The sequence below is a fragment of the Pithys albifrons genome, chromosome 3 (assembly GCF_047495875.1).
Source record: "Pithys albifrons albifrons isolate INPA30051 chromosome 3, PitAlb_v1, whole genome shotgun sequence".
Taxonomy (NCBI): domain Eukaryota; kingdom Metazoa; phylum Chordata; class Aves; order Passeriformes; family Thamnophilidae; genus Pithys; species Pithys albifrons.
In genome coordinates, this window is record NC_092460.1 from 22264119 (window position 1) to 22286478 (window position 22360).

Genomic DNA, 22360 nt, shown 5'->3' on the forward strand with positions numbered 1-22360 from the left:
TCTTAGCTTTGATTTACCTATTCAAAGAATTGCCTGAAAGAAATATTGTGTTCTTTTAGGATATTACCTTTTCCACAGGTAAAAACACATCCCAAGTGCAAAACGCGCATATTGAGTGGTGTGTCTGAATCAGGTGTCTCATCACATGGTGGTGTTTTATAGAACTCGTAGGGTTTGAGCCTGTTCATGGAAATAAATATTCCTAGTTTGGCTTCACAGGCCCCCTCCGGGTGGGTGAACTGGAGGCACTGTGCCCCTCTGTGCCTTGCTTGTTTTACTCTAAAGAAAAGCAGTTGATTTTCTAGCTCCTTTTCTAGCTCCTTGTGCAGTGTGTGTCATTCCAAACCCAATCCCTGTTCCAGTCAAGCAGCACAACGCTGCATTTATGGTAAAGATTTATTTCCTGGTGGGATTGAACTTTCACAGCCAATCTCACCATCCTCTCTATTTTCCATATGTGCCTTTCAAATGAAATTAAATTGCAATATTCACTCAGGAAATACCTGTGGTTTGTTCCAGGTGGTAATGGATGTTCAGTGCCTGGGACCAGATCAAAGGTTGTCCCAAAGAGCTGCTCCTCTCCTGGAATAAATGGTTGGACGTGGTGTCCTCAGTTCCAGATTGTTTCTCTGCTCTGATGCTGCTTTTGGGTCATTCTGTTTGCTGACACAGACACTGCCCATATGACAGACCAAGAAGTCTGTAAATTAACCTTGTTCCAACCCCTGCTAACTATGCAGTAAGCCTGCTGAGCATATTTAAACATCCTCACCATGTTATTGCATAACAACTGCAGTAGGATTGTAAAATGCATGAGGAGATTATTCAGCACTCTGAGAGTTGTGGCGTTGTCCTTGGTTAAAGAGTTTGGTGATAAAAAAATCAGCCTTCAGCCCCACTGAGTCCTGATATTTCCTGCTTGAAGAGTTGGAAATGTTGAAGTCAAAACATTGAACTTTATGGCCACACTGAACAGTTGTTCCTGGAAGATCACTGTGCTGGTTTAAAGGTAACCTGGCAGGAGAAACGAACTCAACTCGAAAGAGATTATAAGGCAGAGCTACAATTTAATAACAATATTACAATAAATGCAATGGCACAAACAGAAATTGGGTTTAACCCACAAACCCCAGCAGTATAACCCAGCCCCCTGGGGCACAAACACAGTGGGGTTTGGTGGCCCCTGTGCTGAGCCCCACGTGGTTCCCTCGAGTCCAAAGGAAAAGGAGATGAAAAACCTGTTGGTGCAGATGATGTCACAGTCTGGTGGGGAGTGGTGGGCTCCTCCTGTTCAGGTTCTGCTCCTCCTCTGGATCCAGTGAGTGGTGCCCCAGTCCCCAAACCCCCAGATTCTCCCCCCTCAGGTGCAGGTGGGAGCCCCCAGTGCCTCCCCCAGGCCAGGGAGTTCCACACTGGGGGATCTGACTCTGGGAGTCAGGGGGATTTTGGAATGGTTGCTGGCCCATGAGCAGAGCTGAGCCCTCAGGTGGGTGTGGAGGTGCCAAGGACTCCCTGCAGGGGAGTTCTCCCAGCTCCTCTGCCAGGCTTCTTTCCCAGCCAGCTCCCAGCCTGAGGGTTCAGGTGTGCCCTGGGCAGCTGCTGCCAATGGGCCATTGGTACCAGTTGCTGGGCAATGGCCCAGAGGGTTTAGAATGCCCAGCTTTGGTCACACCCACACAGGGATAAACTGGTCCCACCTGCTGAACTGGAACAACATTTAAGATGTAATTAGTGTCTGACAGACAGGACTTCACTGGAAAAGCCCAGGTGGTGAGTTTACAATGGTAACTCATGGGAGAACTTAATTCTCTGTTCCTGAGTGATAACAGGGTTAGTTTATATACTGCCCTTTATAAAGCTCTGCCTTTGAAATAGCTCCTGAGCCCTAGGTATGGATCCAGCGGTAATTCACCTTCGCCAGATGTTCATACACAGTTGGGGCCCAGATCTGCAGATCTGCCCAGCTGGCTTTGTGAGCGGCACAAGACTCTGCCCAATCTTCTGGTCACACATGGAAAGCCCCACAAAGTCCCTGCAGACAGACCTCACCTGGTTCTGCTGAATTCCTGGGTCAGAGCAGCTGGATTGTCAGGAATGCACACCCAGCTGCCCCCTGCCCTGGTGGAAATGCCACGACTGCAGCACTTTAATGGGGCTGGAAGGCCTGACCTGAGCAAAGCTCTCCATCTCTGCTGGTCCACAGTGCCGTAGGATAGGAGATAAGGTTAGTGCCAATCCCAGTTTTCCAGTTTTTGCATTGCACCCTCAAAACCATGATAACTGCATTTCAAAGCAATGTACTATATTTAAATTTTTAAACATTTTTAGTGGACTTGGTGTTTTGAGCGATTTTAGTTCCCATTTTCCAAGTTCTGCTCATAGTCCTTAGGCTGGGTATTGCTAATGAAAGCTGATCACGTGCCTCCAAGTGTTGGGTTCCAAGGAAATCCTTTAAATAGCATGCCCTGTGATAAAATCAAACGAGCTGAAAATGCTGCTCTGCTAATCCTCTTATTTCCTATCACTGAATGCTGATACACAAACACTTTGGAGAGTCAGTTTTATCAAGCTGGCAGCTGAATTAATCACATGGTCACTTATACCAGCGTATAAATAGGCAGAGTTCCTCTGAGGAGGACTGTGCTTTCATTAAAAGATGCTGCAAGTTTCTTCCCGCACAATCTAATTCTCCCTTTGCCCTCATTTGGTCTCTCAAGCCCAGAGTTAATGACTGTGTTCAATGAGACTTCCTACAGCTATTGGATCTAATGGGAGGTTATTTCTAATTTATTTCCTCATCAGTTTTGATAAATCCTGGTGGTTTGATGTTGTCCTGCAGTGACACTCAAGGTGTCATTCTCTGCAAGCTTACAGGCACAGAACACCTGCAGTGCCTCTGCCTCTAAGAGGGTGTTCTAGTTCAGCAAGCAGGGCCCAGTTTATCCCTGTGTGGGTGTGACCAAAGCTGGGCATTCTAAACCCTCTGGGCCACTGCCCAGCAACTGGTACCAATGGCCCATTGGCAGCAGCTGCCCAGGGCACACCTGAGCCCTCAGGCTGGGAGCTGGCTGGGAAAGAAGTCTGGCAGAGGAGCTGGGAGAACTCCCCTGCAGGGAGTCCTTGGCACCTCCACACCCACCTGAGGGCTCAGCTCTGCTCATGGGCCAGCAACGATTCCAAAAACCCCCCTGACTTTACCTCAGAGTCAGATCCCCCAGTGTGGAACTCCCTGCCCTGGGGGAGGCACTGGGGGCTCCCACCTGCACCTGAGGGGGGAGAATCTTGGGGGTCTGGGGACTTGGGGGACCACTCACTGGATCCAGAGGAGGATCAGACCCTGGACAGGAGGAGCCCACCACTCTCCACCAGACTGTGCCATCATCTGCACCAACAGGTTTTTCCCTTCCTTTTCCTTTGGACTCAGAGGAACCACGTGGGGCTCAGCACAGGGGCCACCAAACCCCACTGTGTTTGTGCCCCAGGAGGCTGGGTTACACTGCTGGGGTTTGTGGGTTAAACCCAATTTCTCTTTGTGCCATTGCATTTATTGTAATCTTGTTATTAAATTGTAACTGATTTATAATCTCTTTTGTGTTGGGTTTGTTTCTCCTGCTGGTTTGCCTTTAAACCAGCACACAGGGCAAACCAGAGCCTGTGGTGAGAAGAGAACTCTGTGTCCTCTTTAACCAGCAGCTCACCCTGAGGATTTGACTGAAACCACTCAGCATTTGGCTGCTTTCTGCAGGTCTGGCTGCAGCACCTTCACCACACAGGCCAAAGGACAGTGCTCAGCTTTTAGGACTACATGAAATCTGCAATATTTTCTTTTTTATTTTTTTTTCCCATTGGGGAGTATCCTGAAATATTATGTCTTCACAGGAAAGAAAAGTCCATGGTGTTACCCTTTCCACCAAGTCTTTCTCACTGGCTCCTTTCAGTAGCACTTTTTGCTCTTTGCTGCTTTAAGGAGCCTTTCACTGTGATGTAACTCAGTGAGATCCAAGTGTTCTAGGCTGATTTAGTGAGATCCAGGTGTTCTGGTCTGAGATTTTGCTTCCATGCTTTACTTTTGCCTTTACTCATCATCCACATTCTTGGGATGTCTCCACTTGTGTCGTAGTGAACCCAATTATTTTTTCTTTTCTTCTTCTCCAAACTCTGTGGCATTTCTGATAAATCTCTATGATTAAGACCAGATCTGGAGCATTGAGGTCCCCTTTTCAGAATATATGTCCAGGTACATGTCTGCCTCACTGAGCAACCTCCACATATATGCAGTCAGTGAATGGGTTTATTATTTTCAGCGAATGGGTGAAAAAAGGGTGTGTTTCCTGAGGGCTGAGAAAAATGGCAATCCATCCATTTCCAGAGTTCCAAAATTGTTTTTTACCCCGATGTATTAAGCAGGGCCATCAAACCCTTGTGTTTGGAAATATTTGTTCAAGAAGCTTCTTATTTTGATGGTGATTAATAGTGGAATAAAAGAACACACAGAGCAGTCAGCAGTTTTACTCAGGGCAAAGTTCCTGGAGAACATAAATTGAATATCTGAGGAAAGAAGCACAGACACTAATTCTCAATTCAGTGAGGACTGAGATTTTCTCAGCCTTCAGGAGGCTGGAAACTAACAAATAGTGCAGATGTCACCTTATTTTTAGGCTTTTATTGCTTCTGAAAAGGTCTGTAAACTGAAATTCAGTACCTGTCTTTTTGTTCAGAGTCAGCACATAAAGTAGCATCTTGAAGTGGGCGAGGATACCCATGACTGAACAAATACTCTTGAGATTCAGCTTTGAAAGACTTAAAAGGTCTTACTGGGGTCTTGGTATGAGGTGAATTTTCATGAGTACAAAGTTCCTAACAGCATTTTTCATTTGCATGAAATAGCCCAAGGGGCAGGATGCTTAAATCCAGTGTGAGGTCTGGGTGCTGCTTTGTGCAGTATTAAAACAACAGGAATGGCATTGCATACCCAGGGAATCAGGGGAGTGTGTAAAGGAGGCCTCCTCAACACACCACGTTCTTCAGAGCTTGGAAAGACCTTGGTCTTTCAAAAAAACCCCAAACCAAAACAAAAAAACCAAAACACAAAATCACTCAGGCTCCCTTTAGAGCCATAAGCTTATTGCAGAGACATGGATAGTAACCAGAGTTTCTTTTTCCTTAGGAAACCAGAGTGCACAGGTAGAACAGGTCATTTGCTTGGAAGCAGCTGCTCCTGACATATTCCATGTGTGGATACATCCTGCAATAAGTGTCTTGTTTCCTTTACTTTAAACCAAAAACTTTCAGCAAATCTGGGCAAGAAAAAGGCATCTTGTACCAGAAGGATACACATGTGTAGAAATAGTGATATCATAGGAATCAGAGCAAAGTATCCTTATTTACTGGGGAGAAAAGCAAAGGGGAACAGCTTCTGTCAGTGTTTTTCTCCAAAAGCCTGATGTGCTGGTTTAAAGATAAATCAGCAGGAGAAATGAACCCAACACAAGAGAGATTATAAGGCAGAGCTACAGTTTAATAACAATATTACAATAAATGCAATGGCACAAAGAGAAATTGGGTTTAACCCACAAACCCCAGCAGTGTAACCCAGCCCCCTGGGGCACAAACGCAGTGGGGTTTGGTGACCCCTGTGCTGAGCCCCACGTGGTTCCCCCGAGTCCAAAGGAAAAGGAAGTGAAAAACCTGTTGGTGCAGATGATGGCACAGTCTGGGCCACAGTGGTGGGCTCCTCCTGTCCAGGTTCTGCTCCTCCTCTGGGTCCGACGAAATGGTCCCAGAAGTCCCCAAAGTCCAAGATTCTCTGCCCTCAGGTGCAGGTGGGAGCCCCCAGTGCCTCCCCCAGGCCAGGGAGTTCCACACTGGGGGATCTGACTGGGATAAAGTCAGGGGGGATTTTGGAATGGTTGCTGGCCCATGAGCAGAGCTGAGCCCTCAGGTGGGCGTGGAGGTGCCAAGGACTCCCTGCAGGGGAGTTCTCCCAGCTCCTCTGCCAGGCTTCTTTCCCAGGCAGCTCCCAGCCTGAGGGCTCAGGTGTGCCCTGGGCAGCTGCTGCCAATGGGCCATTGGTACCAGTTGCTGGGCAATGGCCCAGAGGGTTTAGAATGCCCAGCTTTGGTCACACCCACACAGGGATAAACTTGTCCCAGCTGCTGAACGAGGATAAATGGGCAGGGAGTTCATGGTCCTGTGTGGGGCTAGAGTTAAGCCCCTCTTCTGTCATTCCATCTTCCCTCTCCTGATGGCACCATACCCTGGGGTGTTTGTTACCCAGCCCAGCTTCTGGAACAACCAATGCCAGCAAAGTTCAGCGTAACCAAGTGCACTTTTTCTGGCCAGAGCATTTCACTGGAAAATTCCTGCTGTGCTTGCTGAGTTTGTCCTTCCTCCAGCTGTGGAAGGAACTGATGCATCATCTCCTCTTCCCTCTGCCACTGTGGGGACATCACCTGCTGGGTCCTTGTCCCTCTGAAAGGCAGAGTCATAACATCACCAAATTCACCAGCGATGTCAGGTCTGTTGAAAGGGTGACATCATTCTCTCCTCTGTTGTCTGGTAACTTTGCTTTTTTCCTTTTTTAATTTTCTGAACAGAAATCATATTTTCCTCCTCCTTATTATTATTCATACCAGACTTTTGTGTTTTTTTCTTTTTTTTTTTTTAACTGAAAACAAATCATATCCTTTTCACACAAGCTGAGGCAACTCTTGGGATGCCCTGACTTTCTGCTGTCCCTGGACTGGGATGTCTCCAAAGCTGGTAGGGACCAACTCCTCTGCACCAAGGGTATCAAGTGGGAACTGGTAAGCCTTGAGCTCTTTTCCATTTCCCTCTGAGATATTAGAAGAGATAAACATGCAGCACCTCAGCCAGAAGGAGTTCTGGAGGATTGCTGTGGCCTAAAGAACTCCTCTGGGATTTTTAACTAGTACTGGGCACAAGTGTGACATGGACAGGACCTTGTAGTGTGTCCAGCAGTGCTCAGGAAGGGCCAAATCAGAAAGTTTTGATCTAAAAACATGCTGTGAATGAGCAGCAAAAAGAATAACTCTTCATTTCAACAGGCTTTTCAAGGCATGACTGCACCTGGTGCTTCTCCCAGTATTCTCCAGACTCCAGGAGACTTGGTGTGATGGGACTGACTTGATGGCAGAGCTCTGGGAATTTGGGATGTGCCATTGCTACCGGTGTGCCAAGAAGAGGCATGGGCTCATTTTCTTCACCTGGCATTGACTTTTCAAAGTAAGTGTCTTGGTTCTTCTGCTTATCAAATACAGTTTCTGCACATGTTATGAAAACAAATATTTTGTTGTTCTTGCATATCCAATTTTTACTTAATACAAAGAAACAAGAGAATATGGACTGGTAAAACACAATTAGGGAGAGTTCCCTAATGAGGAGCAGTTTCCCCATGTCAGTTGTTCTGAGGTTGAGGGGAGTTTTATGTGCTGTTTCTTACTAAGCCCCACATGCACTGAAGAGCACAGAGACAAATGGGAGTTGTTACAGAGTGAGCAGGGAATGCAAAGCACGGACACAGGCAGGTCCCTTGTCAGCACAGGCAGAAACTGTTGCTTGGGAAATATCCCTCACCTGCATTCTCCAGGTAGACAACCATTTATTCTGCCAATGCAGGAGAGAAGTTCAGGGGAAACAGCAAATCCTGAGGCCCTGGAACTGAGGAAGGGAGAGTCTGATAGCGAAAACACTTCGAAATAAATACCTGCTAGGAACCTTTTGTCTTTTTAGCAGCAAAGGTATTTATTGACAACACTGGAGACAAAGCCAGTTCATACTGGGAAAAAATGTGCCTGACTTGTTTGTGTAAAATGAGCCAGTTATAGTCTTAAGTTCATAGTTAACACTTTCTAATTTCCATATTAATGACTGGGTGAAATCTTGGGCAGAGCTTTCCTTTTGGCTTGAAATTTGGGTGGTGCTCTCCTGACTTCATCCCTCAGGTGGTCTTGAAGCCTCTTCATCACTGTTGGACTTTTGTCTTTCCTTTGTTCAATGCCATGACCTGTCAAACTTGTAAATTCTTGGCTTTAACTCTCCAAAATCTTGGATCTTTACCATTTCATCCTATTGAAGTGTCCAGCTTACCTTAATGTGTGGCTTCCAATCCATGGCACACTGGGCTCTGTAACTGCTGGACAGGCTGTACTGGAACAAAGCAACTCCAGCACTTCATGCTGCTCATGAGTTCAGCAGCCTTGTTGTGCAAACAACATTTTGCAAAGCAGAGTTAGAAATTTCATAAAACTGGGGTTTTTTGGTCTCTTTTCTCTTTCAGAGTCAATGGGTGACTCAGTGCACCAGATGCAGCTGTGGAATTCACCATTCCCTGGCACCAGTGGTTAGACAGCACAAATGTGAACATGCAATGCTCAGATTGCTGAAGCATCAAAATCACCCCCTGGTTAATAATGGTGGGGGAGTGTAAACACAAGATACCAACTGCTAAGGGTGTTTTCTGAATCATTCTTATCCATTTATTACTATGAAAAATTCAACATGAGTCTGAATGACTTGGCTGTTATGGGTCATTTCTCTTCTCATAATTGTGCAAAATGCTTCCAATGGCATTTTGAGGGTTTTGCAGTGTTGTAGTGGGGCCATGAGGTGATTTATCAGCATTCCTGTGTCCATACCTGCTATAATTTGTATGGAAATTTTTATGTGGCAATGGCTGGACAAGGAGGGACAGGGAAGAAAGAAAGGAAAATGTGACTTATCTTTGCTTTTTACTTGTGTGACAATTTATGAGCCACTCAAAACTTGAATTCCACTGTCCCTCAAAGATCTGCAACTGTTTATTTTCAGCAGAAGTTATGACCAGGTCTCCATAATGTTATCATTCAACAGCAGATGCAGCTACAAAACTATTTACAGAGTTTATTCATCTGTACAGGAATGAGGTGAATCTGTAACAAGGAATTTCCAAAGATTTCATACATATTGCTAGAATTGGTTCTTCCATTTTTGGTAGCAGGACTTGAGGGACCCATGTGCTGATTTTTGTTATTAAGTCTGTTTCTGCCTATAAGGCAATGTCAAATGTCTTGTAAGATTTAAAATGGCTTTAAAAGGTCTTCCTACTTTTTAGTTCTAAGCTCCTTTTTGCTTAAAAAGCATGAACAGATTAGTAAAATTGGAGTTGCTGTTTCCTTGTATGAACAAAAGAGTAAAGGAATATCAATTCTTCAAGTTTTAAAGGCTTCCACATTATAAAAAAGGTTAGGACTCTCATGGCATTGGGTTTTTTTTCCACCACACAATGGGATTCAGTTGAAGTGGAACAGTTTAAGTGAACTTAAAAAGGTGTTTTGTCAAAGGTAGAATTCTTGGTAATGCAGGGACAGGTTTCTCCTACATATTCTTGAGAGCTTTTTCTTGTACAGTTCTTGTCAGTAAAATCTTTTCTGTAGGCTCAGAATTGTTGAATATGATTTATTTCAGAGTCTCAGACCTATTTTTTCCTCTCTTCCTGTACTTTTCAATTGTTTGTGATCTTTATCACATCCAGCTCCCAAGAGGTTGGGAATGACTTGGAAGTAACAGGACAGGCTGAGGTCAGTCTACCATGACTTGCAACAATTTCCTTTCATGAAATGGTTGTTGCTGGATACACCATTCTGCTTCTTGACTGGGAGGAAAATGCACAACCCACTGTACAGTTACAAAAAAGAACCCAAATAATGGCTTTAAAGAACCCTTTCTAGAGTCTCTGGGGCTGTTGGGATGGACTACGCCCTGCACAGAACCTGAAACACCTGCAGTATAAATTCAGACTTTAGTCCTTGAGAGCAACTCATTGTGGTGAAAATTATCACCCCAAAAGTAAAATTTCCAGATTTATCAATATAATAGGAAAAATTTGTTTGTCTATCTTTTTCTTTTCCCTTTCCAAATGGAATCTTGCTAAAGACATTTTCTTTGCAGATCCAAATATCCTGATTCCATACCTGAAATAAGTAGGTACAGGGACACTATAAGAAATCGTTGGTGTTCACTAACAATTGCTGTAAAAATTCAGCTTCTTCCTGCATTAGTGACTCTTTGGTGCTTCCTGAGCAGAAAAGAATCACCCATGGGATTATTTACCTCTTATGTGCTGAATTATTTCTGTCTTTCAGGATCTGAAATTCTTCCTATCTTGTTTCTATCTCTGCTCAATATATTGTTGCTCAGTTCAGTAGCTCCTTATTCAGATTTTGGGAGTTGCATTGGTGGTTCTGTGTCCCAGTTCAGCAGGTGGGACCAGTTTATCCCTGTGTGGGTGTGACCAAAGCTGGACATTCTAAACCCTCTGGGCCATTGCCCAGCAACTGGTACCAATGGCCCACTGGCAGCAGCTGCCCAGGGCACACCTGAGCCCTCAGGCTGGGAGCTGGCTGGGAAAGAAGCCTGGCAGAGGAGCTGGGAGAACTCCCCTGCAGGGAGTCCTTGGCACCTTCACACCCACCTGAGGGCTCAGCTCTGCTCATGGGCCAGCAATGATTCCAAAATCCTCCCTGACTTCCAGAGTCAGATCCCCCAGTGTGGAACTCCCTGCCCTGGGGGAGGCACTGGGGGCTCCCACCTGCACCTCAGTGGAGAGAATCTTGGGCTTTGGGGACTGGGGAACCACTCAAGGGATCCAGAGGAGGAGCAGAACCTGGACAGGAGGAGCCCACCACTCTCCACCAGACTGTGCCATCATCTGCACCAACAGGTTTTTCACTTCCTTTTCCTTTGGACTCGGGGGAACCACGTGGGGCTCAGCACAGGGGTCACCAAACCCCACTGTGTTTGTGCCCCAGGGGGCTGGGTTAGACTGCTGGGTTTGTGGGTTAAACCCAATTTCTCTTTGTGCAATTGCATTTATTGTAATCTTGTTATTAAATTGTAACTCTGCCTTATAATCTCTCCTGAGCTGGGTTCATTTCTCCTGCAGGTTTACCTTTAAACCAGCACAGGAGGGATAAAATCTCAGCCATGTTATAAGGCCAGAGTTGAACAAGAGTGTCTCAGAGCGATAATTAGGTTGTTTTTGCCCCTTTGTGGATGCCCATTGGCTTTCAACAGGAAAAGCAGCCCAGGACCCTTCCAGAGGCAAGCCCTGAGTAACCTTCCAGGCTGGGAGCTGCAAGGCAGTGGGTGTAGCACATGCACTCTTTCCCTGTGATAATTTTTTCATCACTTGGAAATCAAGATGCAAGAAAATGGCCATTTGTTACCATTCAGTAAATACACAATAAACCAAAGTGTTTGCGGAGATTTGAGACACCGGATTTGTGCTTGGACTTTTTAAATGGAAGGTTTGTGAGTGTGCTGTGTGTGTTCAAAGAGGGTAGATCTTCCCTGCAATGTGAAGTACCATCACATGTTTAAATTTTGTGCAGATCCACCACACTGATTAGGTATTTCAGCTGCTGCTTATCTAGGAACAATTCCACTACTCAGAAGAGCAAAGGGGGGAAAAAAGGCAGCTGGAATCTGCAGTAATCGCTTGATTTAAGGAGCTGGTTCTTTAAGGAAACCAGAGATTTGGGGTTGCTCCCCACGATTACTGTGCAGACTCTTTTGAACATGTTCCACAGAGTAAATCCCCCTGTGGAAGCTCAGCTGCTTTTGAGGCAGAGCTAGAAATTTCTTAGTCCCATTGGTTTAAAATCTGGTATTTAAACAGTGTAGAAGGAAATATTCAGCAGCCTGTGAAATGCTGCTGACAGGCTCAGGATAAAACAGATCTAAGAAAAAAATCAATTGTAAGCTCTTTCAAAGCACAATGCTCTTGCATTGCCTCTGATTTCCAGCAAGAATTTGGCTGAGGGCTGTGTCCTGATGCATCCTGAAGAACTGCAAGTCTGACTTACTCCATATTAATTACTTTTTGGAGTTAAAATAATCAGCTTTTATCATTAAAAAGTGAATTGGCTTATGCTGTTGTATCACAAATTAATCTGACATAGGCATTTCTTAAAGAAATAATCATGTTGCAGTATTTGAGGCGAACGTAGCAAGGTAGGATTTTGCTGCTTCTTCTGCTTATTTAAATTTTTATCTGTTGCACATTCAGTGGATGGTATTTGTAGTGCATAATATGAGCATATACTTTAGTATATACTAAGTAATTGATCATGGTATTTTGTTAGTAATATGTTTAGTAGACACGTTCTTACAGGGAGAATATTGCTCTATGTATAGATATCCTGTCTAATTCATCTTTATGAAAAATGTACATTAAGAATATAAATCTCTTCTTAAAATCTTCCTTTGTTAATCTCAAAAATACCCCCAAACCACAAACACCCAACCAGATAAAACACTGAACAGTTTGTTCCACTGTTTGCAAAGCATCCTTTTTTCCCCTATAAAATGAAAATAATGCAAATTTTTGTTACCAACATGGCTCTGATGTGTTACGATTTTTAATGGAGTTGTCTGTGAGCTACACAGTGTATTTTGAGTATCAAGAATAGAAATCTTCTTACTCCCCAGATGGCATTGTGGACCTTATTCCTGTATAAAACCATTTTCAAGGGAAAAAAGTCATACATGCACAGTTGAATGGTCTTACTTCATTGGTGGCATTACCTCAGGCAGATCATTTCACATTCTTAAATGATCTACAGTGCATCCTTTTAATAACCTAAATTCAGCTGCATCATTTAGGAACTCTGTTTCTTTAGTTTCTGTTCAAGAGATGAATGAAACAGCAAAAGCGTCTTGGAATGAACCTATTTTTGTACTTCTGTCACCAGGAATAGCTTTGTTGCTGGCTAAAATGTTGTGTGGCACCATGATTAGGCTCAGCTTCTCACAGTAGTTTTCCTGCATGTGGGGTCTGCCTTTGTGACTCTGCAGTTGCACTGAGAGAAATCAAATTTGAGAACTAAGCTGTGCACTGCACATGTCATTGCTACAGCAACAACAGCAGCTGCTGCAAAGGGAATTTTCCAGCCCTTCTTTTCCCTGAGAGCCTGGGAAAAAGATTGCTTTGGACATTTTCCAAGCACTTAAATTTTACTTTTTATGTAAGGTCTGCCTATTGTCAGGAAAGACACTGGCAGACTTCTAAGACATCACTGTAATTGCAAATATAAAATTGTCCTAGTTCAGCAGGTAGGACCAGTTTATCCCTGTGTGGGTGTGACCAAAGCTGGGCATTCTAAACCCTCTGGGCCATTGCCCAGCAACTGGTACCAATGGACCATTGGCAGTAGCTGCCCAGGGCACACCTGAGCCCTCAGGCTGGGAGCTGGCTGGGAAAGAAGCCTGGCAGAGGAGCTGGGAGTACTGCCCTGCAGGGAGTCCTTGGCACCTTCACACCCACCTGAGGACTCAGCTCTGCTCATGGGCCAGCAACGATTCCAAAATCCCCCTGACTCCCAGAGTCAGATCCCCCAGTGTGGAACTCCCTGCCCTGGGGGAGGGACTGGGGGCTCCCACCTGCACCTGAGGGGAGACAATCTTGGGGTTTGGGGACTGGGGGACCACTCATTGGATCCAGAGGAGAAGCAGAACCTGGACAGGAGGAGCCCACCACTCTCCACCAGACTGTGCCATCATCTGCACCAACAGGTTTTACACCTCCTTTTCCTTTGGACTCGAGGGAACCACGTGGGGCTCAGCACAGGGGTCACCAAACCCCACTGTGTTTGTGCCCCAGGGGGCTGGGTTCTACTGCTGGGTTTGTGGGTTAAACCCAATTTCTGTTTGTGCCATTGCATTTATTGTAATATTGTTATTAAATTGTAACTCTGACTTATAATCTCTTTTGTGTTGGGTTCGTTTCTCCTGCCGGTTTACTTTTAAACCAGCACAAAAGTTCAGCAGAGCAATAAGAAATGTAACTTCAGAGTTAAATAAGGTATTTGAGTCAGAAACAGAGAGCCCTTAAAAGCTGCACTGCTGGCACACATTCCTGTGTGTGTCCACATCCCAGTGCCTCTGTGCCCTGGCTGCTAAGGAAGCTGTTTCCCCCCCCAGGGATGGCACAGGCTGCCACCAAAGCCACAAACTGTGCCCAGCTGCCAAGCAGGGCTGGGAGTCTCAGTGGGTCAGCGAGTGTGTCTGGAACAGTTTCATTTGGTGCACCAGGACAGTCCTAGATCCACATCCAGGCACGGGGAGGGTTCCCCTGGCACTCCTGCAGAGCCCTCACCATGGCAGGGCTGGCACAGCAGTGCCACCCTGCCCAATGGCACCGCAGCTTGGCTTTCAGGGTGGGACTGGCCAGGTACTGCTGGACAGTGTGGGTGTGGCTGAGCTGGACAGGTGTCCCTGTCCCTGTCCCTGTGAGGTGGGTGCCCTGCTGGGTGTGTGCCCTGCTGGGTGGGTGTGTGCCCTGTGGGGTGGGTGGGTGCCCTCTGGGCGAGTGTGTGCCTGGGTGGGTGGGTGCCCTGTGGGATGGGTGAGTGCGCTGCTGGGCGAGTGTGTGCCTGGGTGGGTGGGTGCCCTGTGGGATGGGTGCCCTCCTGGGTGGGGCTGGCAGCGTCGCTGGCACTGCGGCTCAGCACGAGATCACCAGGGCATTGGCCAAGGCCTGGGGGCTCTGCCCCTGCTCCACAGGCTCCTTGTGCAGGAGTTCACAGCCCATCAGCTCCTGATGCAGAGTGTCCAGGACTTCAAACAGGTGGGCTTTGCCTTTGAAGAGAAAATTGTAAATATTATAATTTGAACCAAGACAGAAAGTTGAGTTTCACAGTCACAACAAGCTCTTTCCTTCACAGGTGCCATTTCAAATAATTATCACAAAATGTCTGAATTTGGCAACCAAGTAATGAATTCCTTAAAAAATTATGAGCAAGACTGTTTTCTCTACTAGTTCTCTTCCTTCATACTCTGCCCACTGAGGCCTCATTCACTGACATGAACAAAGACTATTTCATCTCCCAATTAACAGTTGCCATTCCAACCATCCACTTAGTTTTGTCAAAGATGTTTGATTACCAAGACTTAGGAAAGCTGCTTTTAAGTCCTATCAAGTGCAGAGCCAGACAATGGAAAGCAGAGCAGGTGAGCTGTTCATGGCAGTGGTGGTGCAGAGTGGACAGAGAGTCACACCTGCAGTTTTAGGGGGCTGAGCTGTGCTGCTATTGCAGAGGGAGGAACTTTGGAGTCTGTATTCATGTGCAGGATAAGCAGCAGGACCTTCTGGACACTGTGTGCTGTGGATCCAAACACTCTCCTCTTCTGTTTCCACCAGAAGAGCATCAGACCTATGGTCCAGGTGTGGATTCTCTCTGTGTTGGTGTCCTGGAGCCTCCAAAGGTCTCTCTTTGCCTTCTTTTCTTTGTTTCCTCTGTGCTGGAACAGCCCCTCCTGGCTCTGGGCTGCCCTCAATTTCTGGGCATGAGTAACAGCCTACCTTTGAAACTGCCAGACCCAGAAGGGTTTGCTAATTTCCCTACATCCCTGTAAATAATATTCTCTAAATCTAAACCCCCAGGCCACATCTGGTCTTTTATAATCTTGTCTTTGACTATTGCCTGCCTATTAAAAGCACCTCCAAGCAATGTTCTTGGTACAGGACATTCATTTCTTGAAGGTAAGTACAAATGTGCTGCTAATAGGAACAAAGTAATCAAACCTCCACCTCGGGGCTGTGATCCCTGTACAGCTCCTGCAGAGGCAGCTCTGGCCCAACAGGGCACTGCCAAGGGACAGGAGTCTGCAAGTTTAATTTTCATAAGAGCAACAAGAAAGGTTATTATTGGAGGAGTGCAGGTTTGATCTGGTTCCTGCACAGAACTGTTCTGATGGTGTATCTGGTTTGTGTGGCAGCAGAGGAATTCAGCTCACAGTGGGGGAGCAAACCTGAGAAACAGCGGCCTTGTATACTTGGTCATATTTTTTAGTTTCATGTATTAATGAAGCTCTACAACCATTAGAGAGATACTGAATTGCTTCCCTATGGCCAAATTCTAATTAGAATTTGGCTATAAAAAAAAAAAGTACCCTGGATGGGTTTCTAATGTGACACAGACTAGAAAGCAAGACTTTCTTTAGGTTACCTTCTTGCACAGTAGTTCCTTCTCCCTGGCCTATACCCCTGTGTCCCAGTTCAGCAGCAGGGACCAGTTTATCCCTGTGTGGGTGTGACCAAGGCTGTGCATTCTAAACCCTCTGGGCCATTGCCCAGCAACTGGTATCAATGGACCATTGGCAGCTGCTGCCCAGGGCACACCTGAACCCTCAGGCTGGGAGCTGCCTGGGAAAGAAGCCTGGCAGAGGAACTGGGAGAATGCCCCTGCAGGGAGTCCTTGGCACCTCCACACCCACCTGAGGGCTCAGCTCTGCTCATGGGCCAGCAACGATTCCAAAATCCTCCCTGACTCCCAGAGTCAGATCCCCCAGTGTGGAACTCCCTGCCCTGGAGGAGGGACTGGGGGCTCCCACCTGCACCTGAGGGGAGAGAATCTGGGGGCTTGGGGACTTCTGGGACCACTCATTGGCTCCAGAGGAGGAGCAGAACCTGGACAGGAGGAGCCCACCACTCTCCACCAGACTGTGCCATCATCTGCACCAACAGGTTTTCCCCTTCCTTTTCCTTTGGACTCAGGGGAACCACGTGGGGCTCAGGACAGGGGCCACCAAACCCCCTTGTGTTTGTGCCCCAGGGTGCTGGGTTATACTGCTGGGGTTTGTGGTTAAAACTTATTTCTGTTTGTGTCATTGTATATATCATTTTTATTAAACTGTAGCTCTGATTTATAATCTCTTTTGTGTTGGGTTCGTTTCTCCTGCTGGTTTACCTTTAAACCAGCACATCCAGTATTTGAAATACTTTCTTCCTACCCATCTGTGTATTATCTAGTGTTTGGCCCAAAAGGACACTTTTCATGTTTCTTGGTCTTTATACATGATATATTTGCTTACCAGGTTGGGGGTCACGGCAGGATTCCAAAGTGCTCAGCAAGATCTTCCCCAAGGCTCGCTTAGAAATATTCTTAAAAAAAAAAAAGTTATGGCACAATTATGTCCTCCACTGTTTACATGTATGCAACAAAACCTATGTGCAGGGCATTTGCAAAGGAAACCAAAATGACATTGAGTCCTGATTAACACAGGGCTTGATATTTGCTTTATTTTCAAGCATTTTTATCTTAGACACTGCTCAAATAACAGCAGTTTGTGGAGGGCTGCAGTTCCTTCATATGGCTGCAGAGAGAGAAGTAACAATTGTTCAGTGGAAAACACAGAATTTTCCAGAGCCTGTGCCTAAACAAATCCAGAAGGTGAGGAGTGTAGGCAGGGTATGCACAGCAAGAGCTGGCTGAGCCCTCTGCCAGGGCAGGGTGGAAGGTGAAAAGACACCTCTGGGTGTGCAATGTCACAAAGGGCTTCTTGGACCCTTGGAATAGAGGTTCCTTGTGTCATGGGGCAGGGCCACTGCTTATCTTGAGATACCATAAACATCAGCCACAGAGAGAGAATTGTGAAAACCACTTAGGATTTGGATGGTGTTTTTCAGGGGTAGTTTGACATAAGAAATCTGTTGGGACATTATATAATATGCCTGGAAAAACAAACTCTCCTCATCTGCTCTGGAGACACTGATGTGTGCTTTGTGGAGTTGGTCTTGCCATCAGTTTAATTAGCACTTTGAGCCCCTGTGTATCTGCAGGGACAGGTTGTTCCTGTTAAAACTTCAGAAAGTGAAAATGGATGGCAGCAATTCTGGGAGAAAGCACCAGCAGCACAGGCATTGCTCACTGCCACTGGTCCTGTGCCAGGGCACAGTGGGCAGCAGTGTCAGGCTGGAACGACATGTGGCCTCTGCAGCACAGTGGGAGGTTCCAACAGTCCCACCAGGGCTGTGTGTGCCCCTGGACAGCCTGTGCCTGGTGGTACCTTCTGTTGCCAATGAGGTGCTTGGGGTATTTAAAACATGAAGGTGAATGTGGTGGGGAAGTGACCCCTGAACCCACAGCTTCTGATGGAAGAGCTTTCTTTTGTGTGAAGGTCATCCCATTCGGGATTTATGAAGGTCATCCCATTAGGGATTTAAGGGATTCTTGTTCACCCTGCTGGGGATGCTGTCAATGATTGCTGCCTGACAGCACCAGCCTGTGGGCACTGCGGGAGCTGGCAGCACCCATGGCACCTTTCCAGCAGTGATTAGCAGCAAATGCTGTCATCACTTGAGATAGGGCACCTTGTGGGATGGACTGTCCCCTAAGCAGAGATGATTTGTAATAATACAGCTGAACAGTGAACAACATGTTGAAGCCCTGGCACAAAAAAGGTTACTATGCTTGTTTTCAGCCACAGTCTTCACTAGTTCAGTCCTTCACTGCATTGCCACTGACATACGTGTCAGACTTGAGGTATGAAAGCAGAATTTCCATGTCAGGTGCTAAAATAAGTGATGAAACTCTGACGGATTGCACTTGTTCTCTGGAGCCATGAGTGGAATGTTGGTGTACCTCAAACACAGCAAAGGGATGGTCTGAGGAACCACTCCCACCTCACACAGACTGGGCAGAGCTCTGCTCAACACTGATCAAAATCAGTTCCTGGCAGTTCTGTGCAGTTCCCAGCATGTCCTGCAGGTTATCCACTTTTCCCAGTTCAGCAGGTGGGACCAGTTTATCCCTGTGTGGGTGTGACCAAAGCTGGGCATTCTAAACCCTCTGGGCCATTGCCCAGCAACTGGTACCAATGGCCCATTGACAGCAGCTGCCCAGGGCACACCTGAACCCTCAGGCTGGGAGCTGGCTGGGAAAGAAGCCTGGCAGAGGAGCTGGGAGAACTCCCCTGCAGGGAGTCCTTGGCACCTCCACACCCACCTGAGGGCTCAGCTCTGCTCATGGGCCAGCAACGATTCCAAAAACCCCCCTGACTTTATCCCAGAGTCAGATCCCCCAGTGTGGAACTCCCTGCCCTGGGGGAGGGACTGGGGGCTCCCACCCAAACCTGAGAGGAGAGAATATTGGGGGTTTTGGGGTCTTTGGGAACCACTTGGCAGATCCAGAGGAGGAGCAGACCCTGGACAGGAGGAGCCCACCACTCTCCACCAGACTGTGCCATCATCTGCACCAACAGGTTTTTCACCTCCTTTTCCTTTGGACTCGGGGGAACCACGTGGGGCTCAGCACAGGGGCCACCAAACCCCACTGTGTTTGTGCCCCAGGGGGCTGGGTTATACTGCTGGGTTTGTGGGTTAAACCCTATTTCTCTTTGTGGCATTTCATTTATTGTAATCTTGTTATTAAATTGTTTTATTATAATCTCTTTTGTGTTGGGTTCATTTCTCCTGCTGGTTTACCTTTAAGCCAACACACCACTTCTCCTGTCTTTTGGTGACCCTTTACCATGATCTATCCCAAGCAGGAAATTTAAACTTCTGCTTTAAAGGTCTGAACTGCTGTATTGGCTACGTATTTCTGAGGTGTTACTGCATCAGTTTTGATAAGTTCATGTTTGGATTATTAAATGGGTAAGAAACTTTGTCCAAAAGAATAGCTCGTTTGTACATAGGAAGGGTTTTAACCCTTTAACACTGACTCAATGTTATATGAGGATGCAGGTAACAAAGACCCTGTTCTAGATGGAAAAACAAATGTTACAGAATCTTTCTTATTACTCACTATTTGTTTTCCTTCTTTCCCCTAAATTTTTGTTTAGAGGATAACAAGCTTGGAGATTTAGCTCCAAGAAGATCACTGGACTTCTTTGGGAAACTAAGCCACAGCTTTGTGCAAGCCCAGGGCAGTTCCCAGGGGAAACACATATGAAAACATGTCCTGGAGTAAAGGGTTTTGTCCTTAATACAAGGGATGAACATACATTTTAGTTTGGGAAGAACACTCTAAACCCCAGCTTTAAGGACACTCTAAAAACCAGTTTTAAGTCTCAGGGCTGCTTTTCTGCCATACCAAGTCTCGGAGCTGTTGAAGAAGCTGTAAAACATCCATGAGCTTCTCCTCCACCAGCGACAGCCTGACTCTCTCAGTCTCCAGCATCTGCAGCTCCATCTTCAGCAGCTCAGTCTCCTCCACCTTCTGCTGCAGCTCCCCCAGCAAAGGGCCTTTCACCTGGAATCAGGGAATGAAAAGCACTGGAGTTTTTCCTTTCTTGCAAAGCTGAGTTTCCCCCTCTGTGTGGTAAATGTCAGTTCCCTCCAGAAGATTCTCTTGGAGACAAGTACATGTCTTTAACGTCCTACATAAATCAGTATTACTGGGAAATGGGTGCTTTGTTCCTGTGCATGATGCAGTTCCTTCAACACTGGATGCAGGCAGATCACTGAGAGATGGGAAATACTATTTCTGATCTTTCATACCCTTTGTCCTCTCTAAAGCACAACCACCTTGTGCGTCCTCACCAAGGTAATCATACTGTTGTCTTGCAACTCCTACACAGCCATCACCTGTACATTCACTGAAATGAGAAGGTAATTAATGTGCTAATTAATGTCTTCTAAGTACTTTGGTAAAAGAAGAAAAAAAAGTGTCTTAAACAAAAAGATTCTGGCTCTAAACACCAGCAACATGTGCTTGGTCAAGGGTTAATTCACAGGTAACACCGAAAAGTCCAGATTCAAGTTGCTGAATAGAGCCTGAAAAACATTATCTGAAAAAATATGGCACATAAATCATTAATTTTGAACTGTTGAGAGCACTGAGAGATTTCAGGTTTATTAATAAAAGTAAACCTACCAATAATTTTTATGCCTGATTCAAAAATCATACCTTTTTTGCATATATTTATTCATATTACACTGAGAAACAAAATCATGTAGGGTAAATGCCAAATATGCTGGCTCTGACAATCCCCTTTTGTTGTCCTTTTACCTTCCTTGTAGTTTTAGAAATAACTAAGGAGAGACCAGATTTTTGTGTATAGAAATTTGTATCCTCATGAATTTTAACAGATGAGAAGAAACTTCACTTCCCTAAAACACCAATGTCATCAGAGTAAAAAGAAAATAATCCCTGATTGACACCAAGCCTTCTAGAAGGTCATTTCAGTCTCTGACAGTGCTGACAGCGTGTGTTGGTTGGCACTTATGCCCTCATCAGATGGAAAGCAGCCTGTTCCATTAGCTCTCCATGCCCTCTGTGCCCTGGGTGCACAAGAGTTCCTTGGAGCTACACAGCAGCTCCAGAAGTTTGGATCACCTCATCTACCCATCTGCCAATCCATGATTTCTGCAGCCCTGTGTCCCAGTTCAGCAGTAGGGACCAGTTTATCCCTGTGTGGGTGTGACCAAAGCTGGGCATTCTAAACCCTCTGTCACATTGCCCAGCAACTGGTACCAATGGACCATTGGCAGCAGCTGCCCAGGGCACACCTGAACCCTCAGGCTGGGAGCTGGCTGGGAAAGAAGCCTGGCAGAGGAGCTGGGAGAACTCCCCTGCAGGGAGTCCTTGGCACCTCCACACCCACCTGAGGGCTCAGCTCTGCTCATGGGCCAGCAACGATTCCAAAATTCCCCCTGACTTTATCCCAGAGTCAGATCCCCCAGTGTGGAACTCCCTGCCCTTGGGGAGGCACTGGGGGCTCCCACCTGCACCTGAGGGGAGACAATCTTGGGCTTTGGGGACTGGGGGACCACTCATTGGCTCCAGAGGAGGAGCAGACCCTGGACAGGAGGAGCCCACCACTCTCCACCAGACTGTGCCATCATCTGCACCAACAGGTTTTTCACCTCCTTTTCCTTTGGACTCAGCGGAACCACGTGGGGCTCAGCACAGGGGCCACCAGACCCCACTGTGTTTGTGCCCCAGGGGGCTGGGTTACACTGCTGGGTTTGTGGGTTAAACCCAATTTCTCTTTGTGCCAATTCATTTATTGTAACATTGTTATTAAATTGTAACTCTGATTTATAATCTCTCTTGTGTTGGGTTCGTTTCCCCTGCCAGTTTACCTTTAAACCAGCACAGGGCTCTGAAAAACAGAAAAAAAGTGGAACTACCTACAGGGAGGTCCTTCTGTGGCTTGGTGTTAAGCAGCATGGAAGGAAGCTTTCTGTTGCTCTAAAGAATATTGCAGGGATAAATTGTCATTAAATACTGCAAATTGGGGAAGACACAAGTGGGATTTTATTTTGGTTTTAATTTTTTTTCCTCACAAGGAAACTCTTTCACTTAATTCAATCAAGGGAGAAAATGATGTGAAATTCTGATAAAACACAATGGATGGTGACATGTAAAGAAGTTGAATATTTTACTCTAACTTTAAATATTTTACTAATTCATAAAATTCTTTCAGAACTACTGAAATCTTTACAGTTTGTTTAAGGATGGAGTATAAAACACTGACCAAGCACTAACTGCAGCTTAGGAGCAAGCAGAGCAAAGCAATGCATGTCACTGTTTTTGTTCCATAGAAACACTGCTGGCACTGAGCTGTGTGCCCA

The 22360-nt window shown here is 46.1% G+C and overlaps 1 protein-coding gene across 2 annotated transcripts in view; it reads right to left on the bottom strand.

Moving 5' to 3' along the window:
* Positions 1-12403: 12403 nt before the first annotated feature.
* EFCC1 (EF-hand and coiled-coil domain containing 1) overlaps positions 12404-22360 on the bottom strand; it is a 54778-nt gene continuing 44821 nt past the window's right edge. For both annotated transcript variants that reach the window (XM_071550971.1, XM_071550969.1), the window contains exons 6-8: positions 19875-20033; positions 16873-16942; positions 12404-14637 (exon numbers count right to left, since the gene is read on the bottom strand). In XM_071550971.1, the coding sequence (XP_071407072.1) occupies positions 14504-14637; positions 16873-16942; positions 19875-20033 (363 nt within the window). In that variant the 3' untranslated portion in view covers positions 12404-14503. The remainder of the gene's footprint in view (positions 14638-16872; positions 16943-19874; positions 20034-22360) is intronic.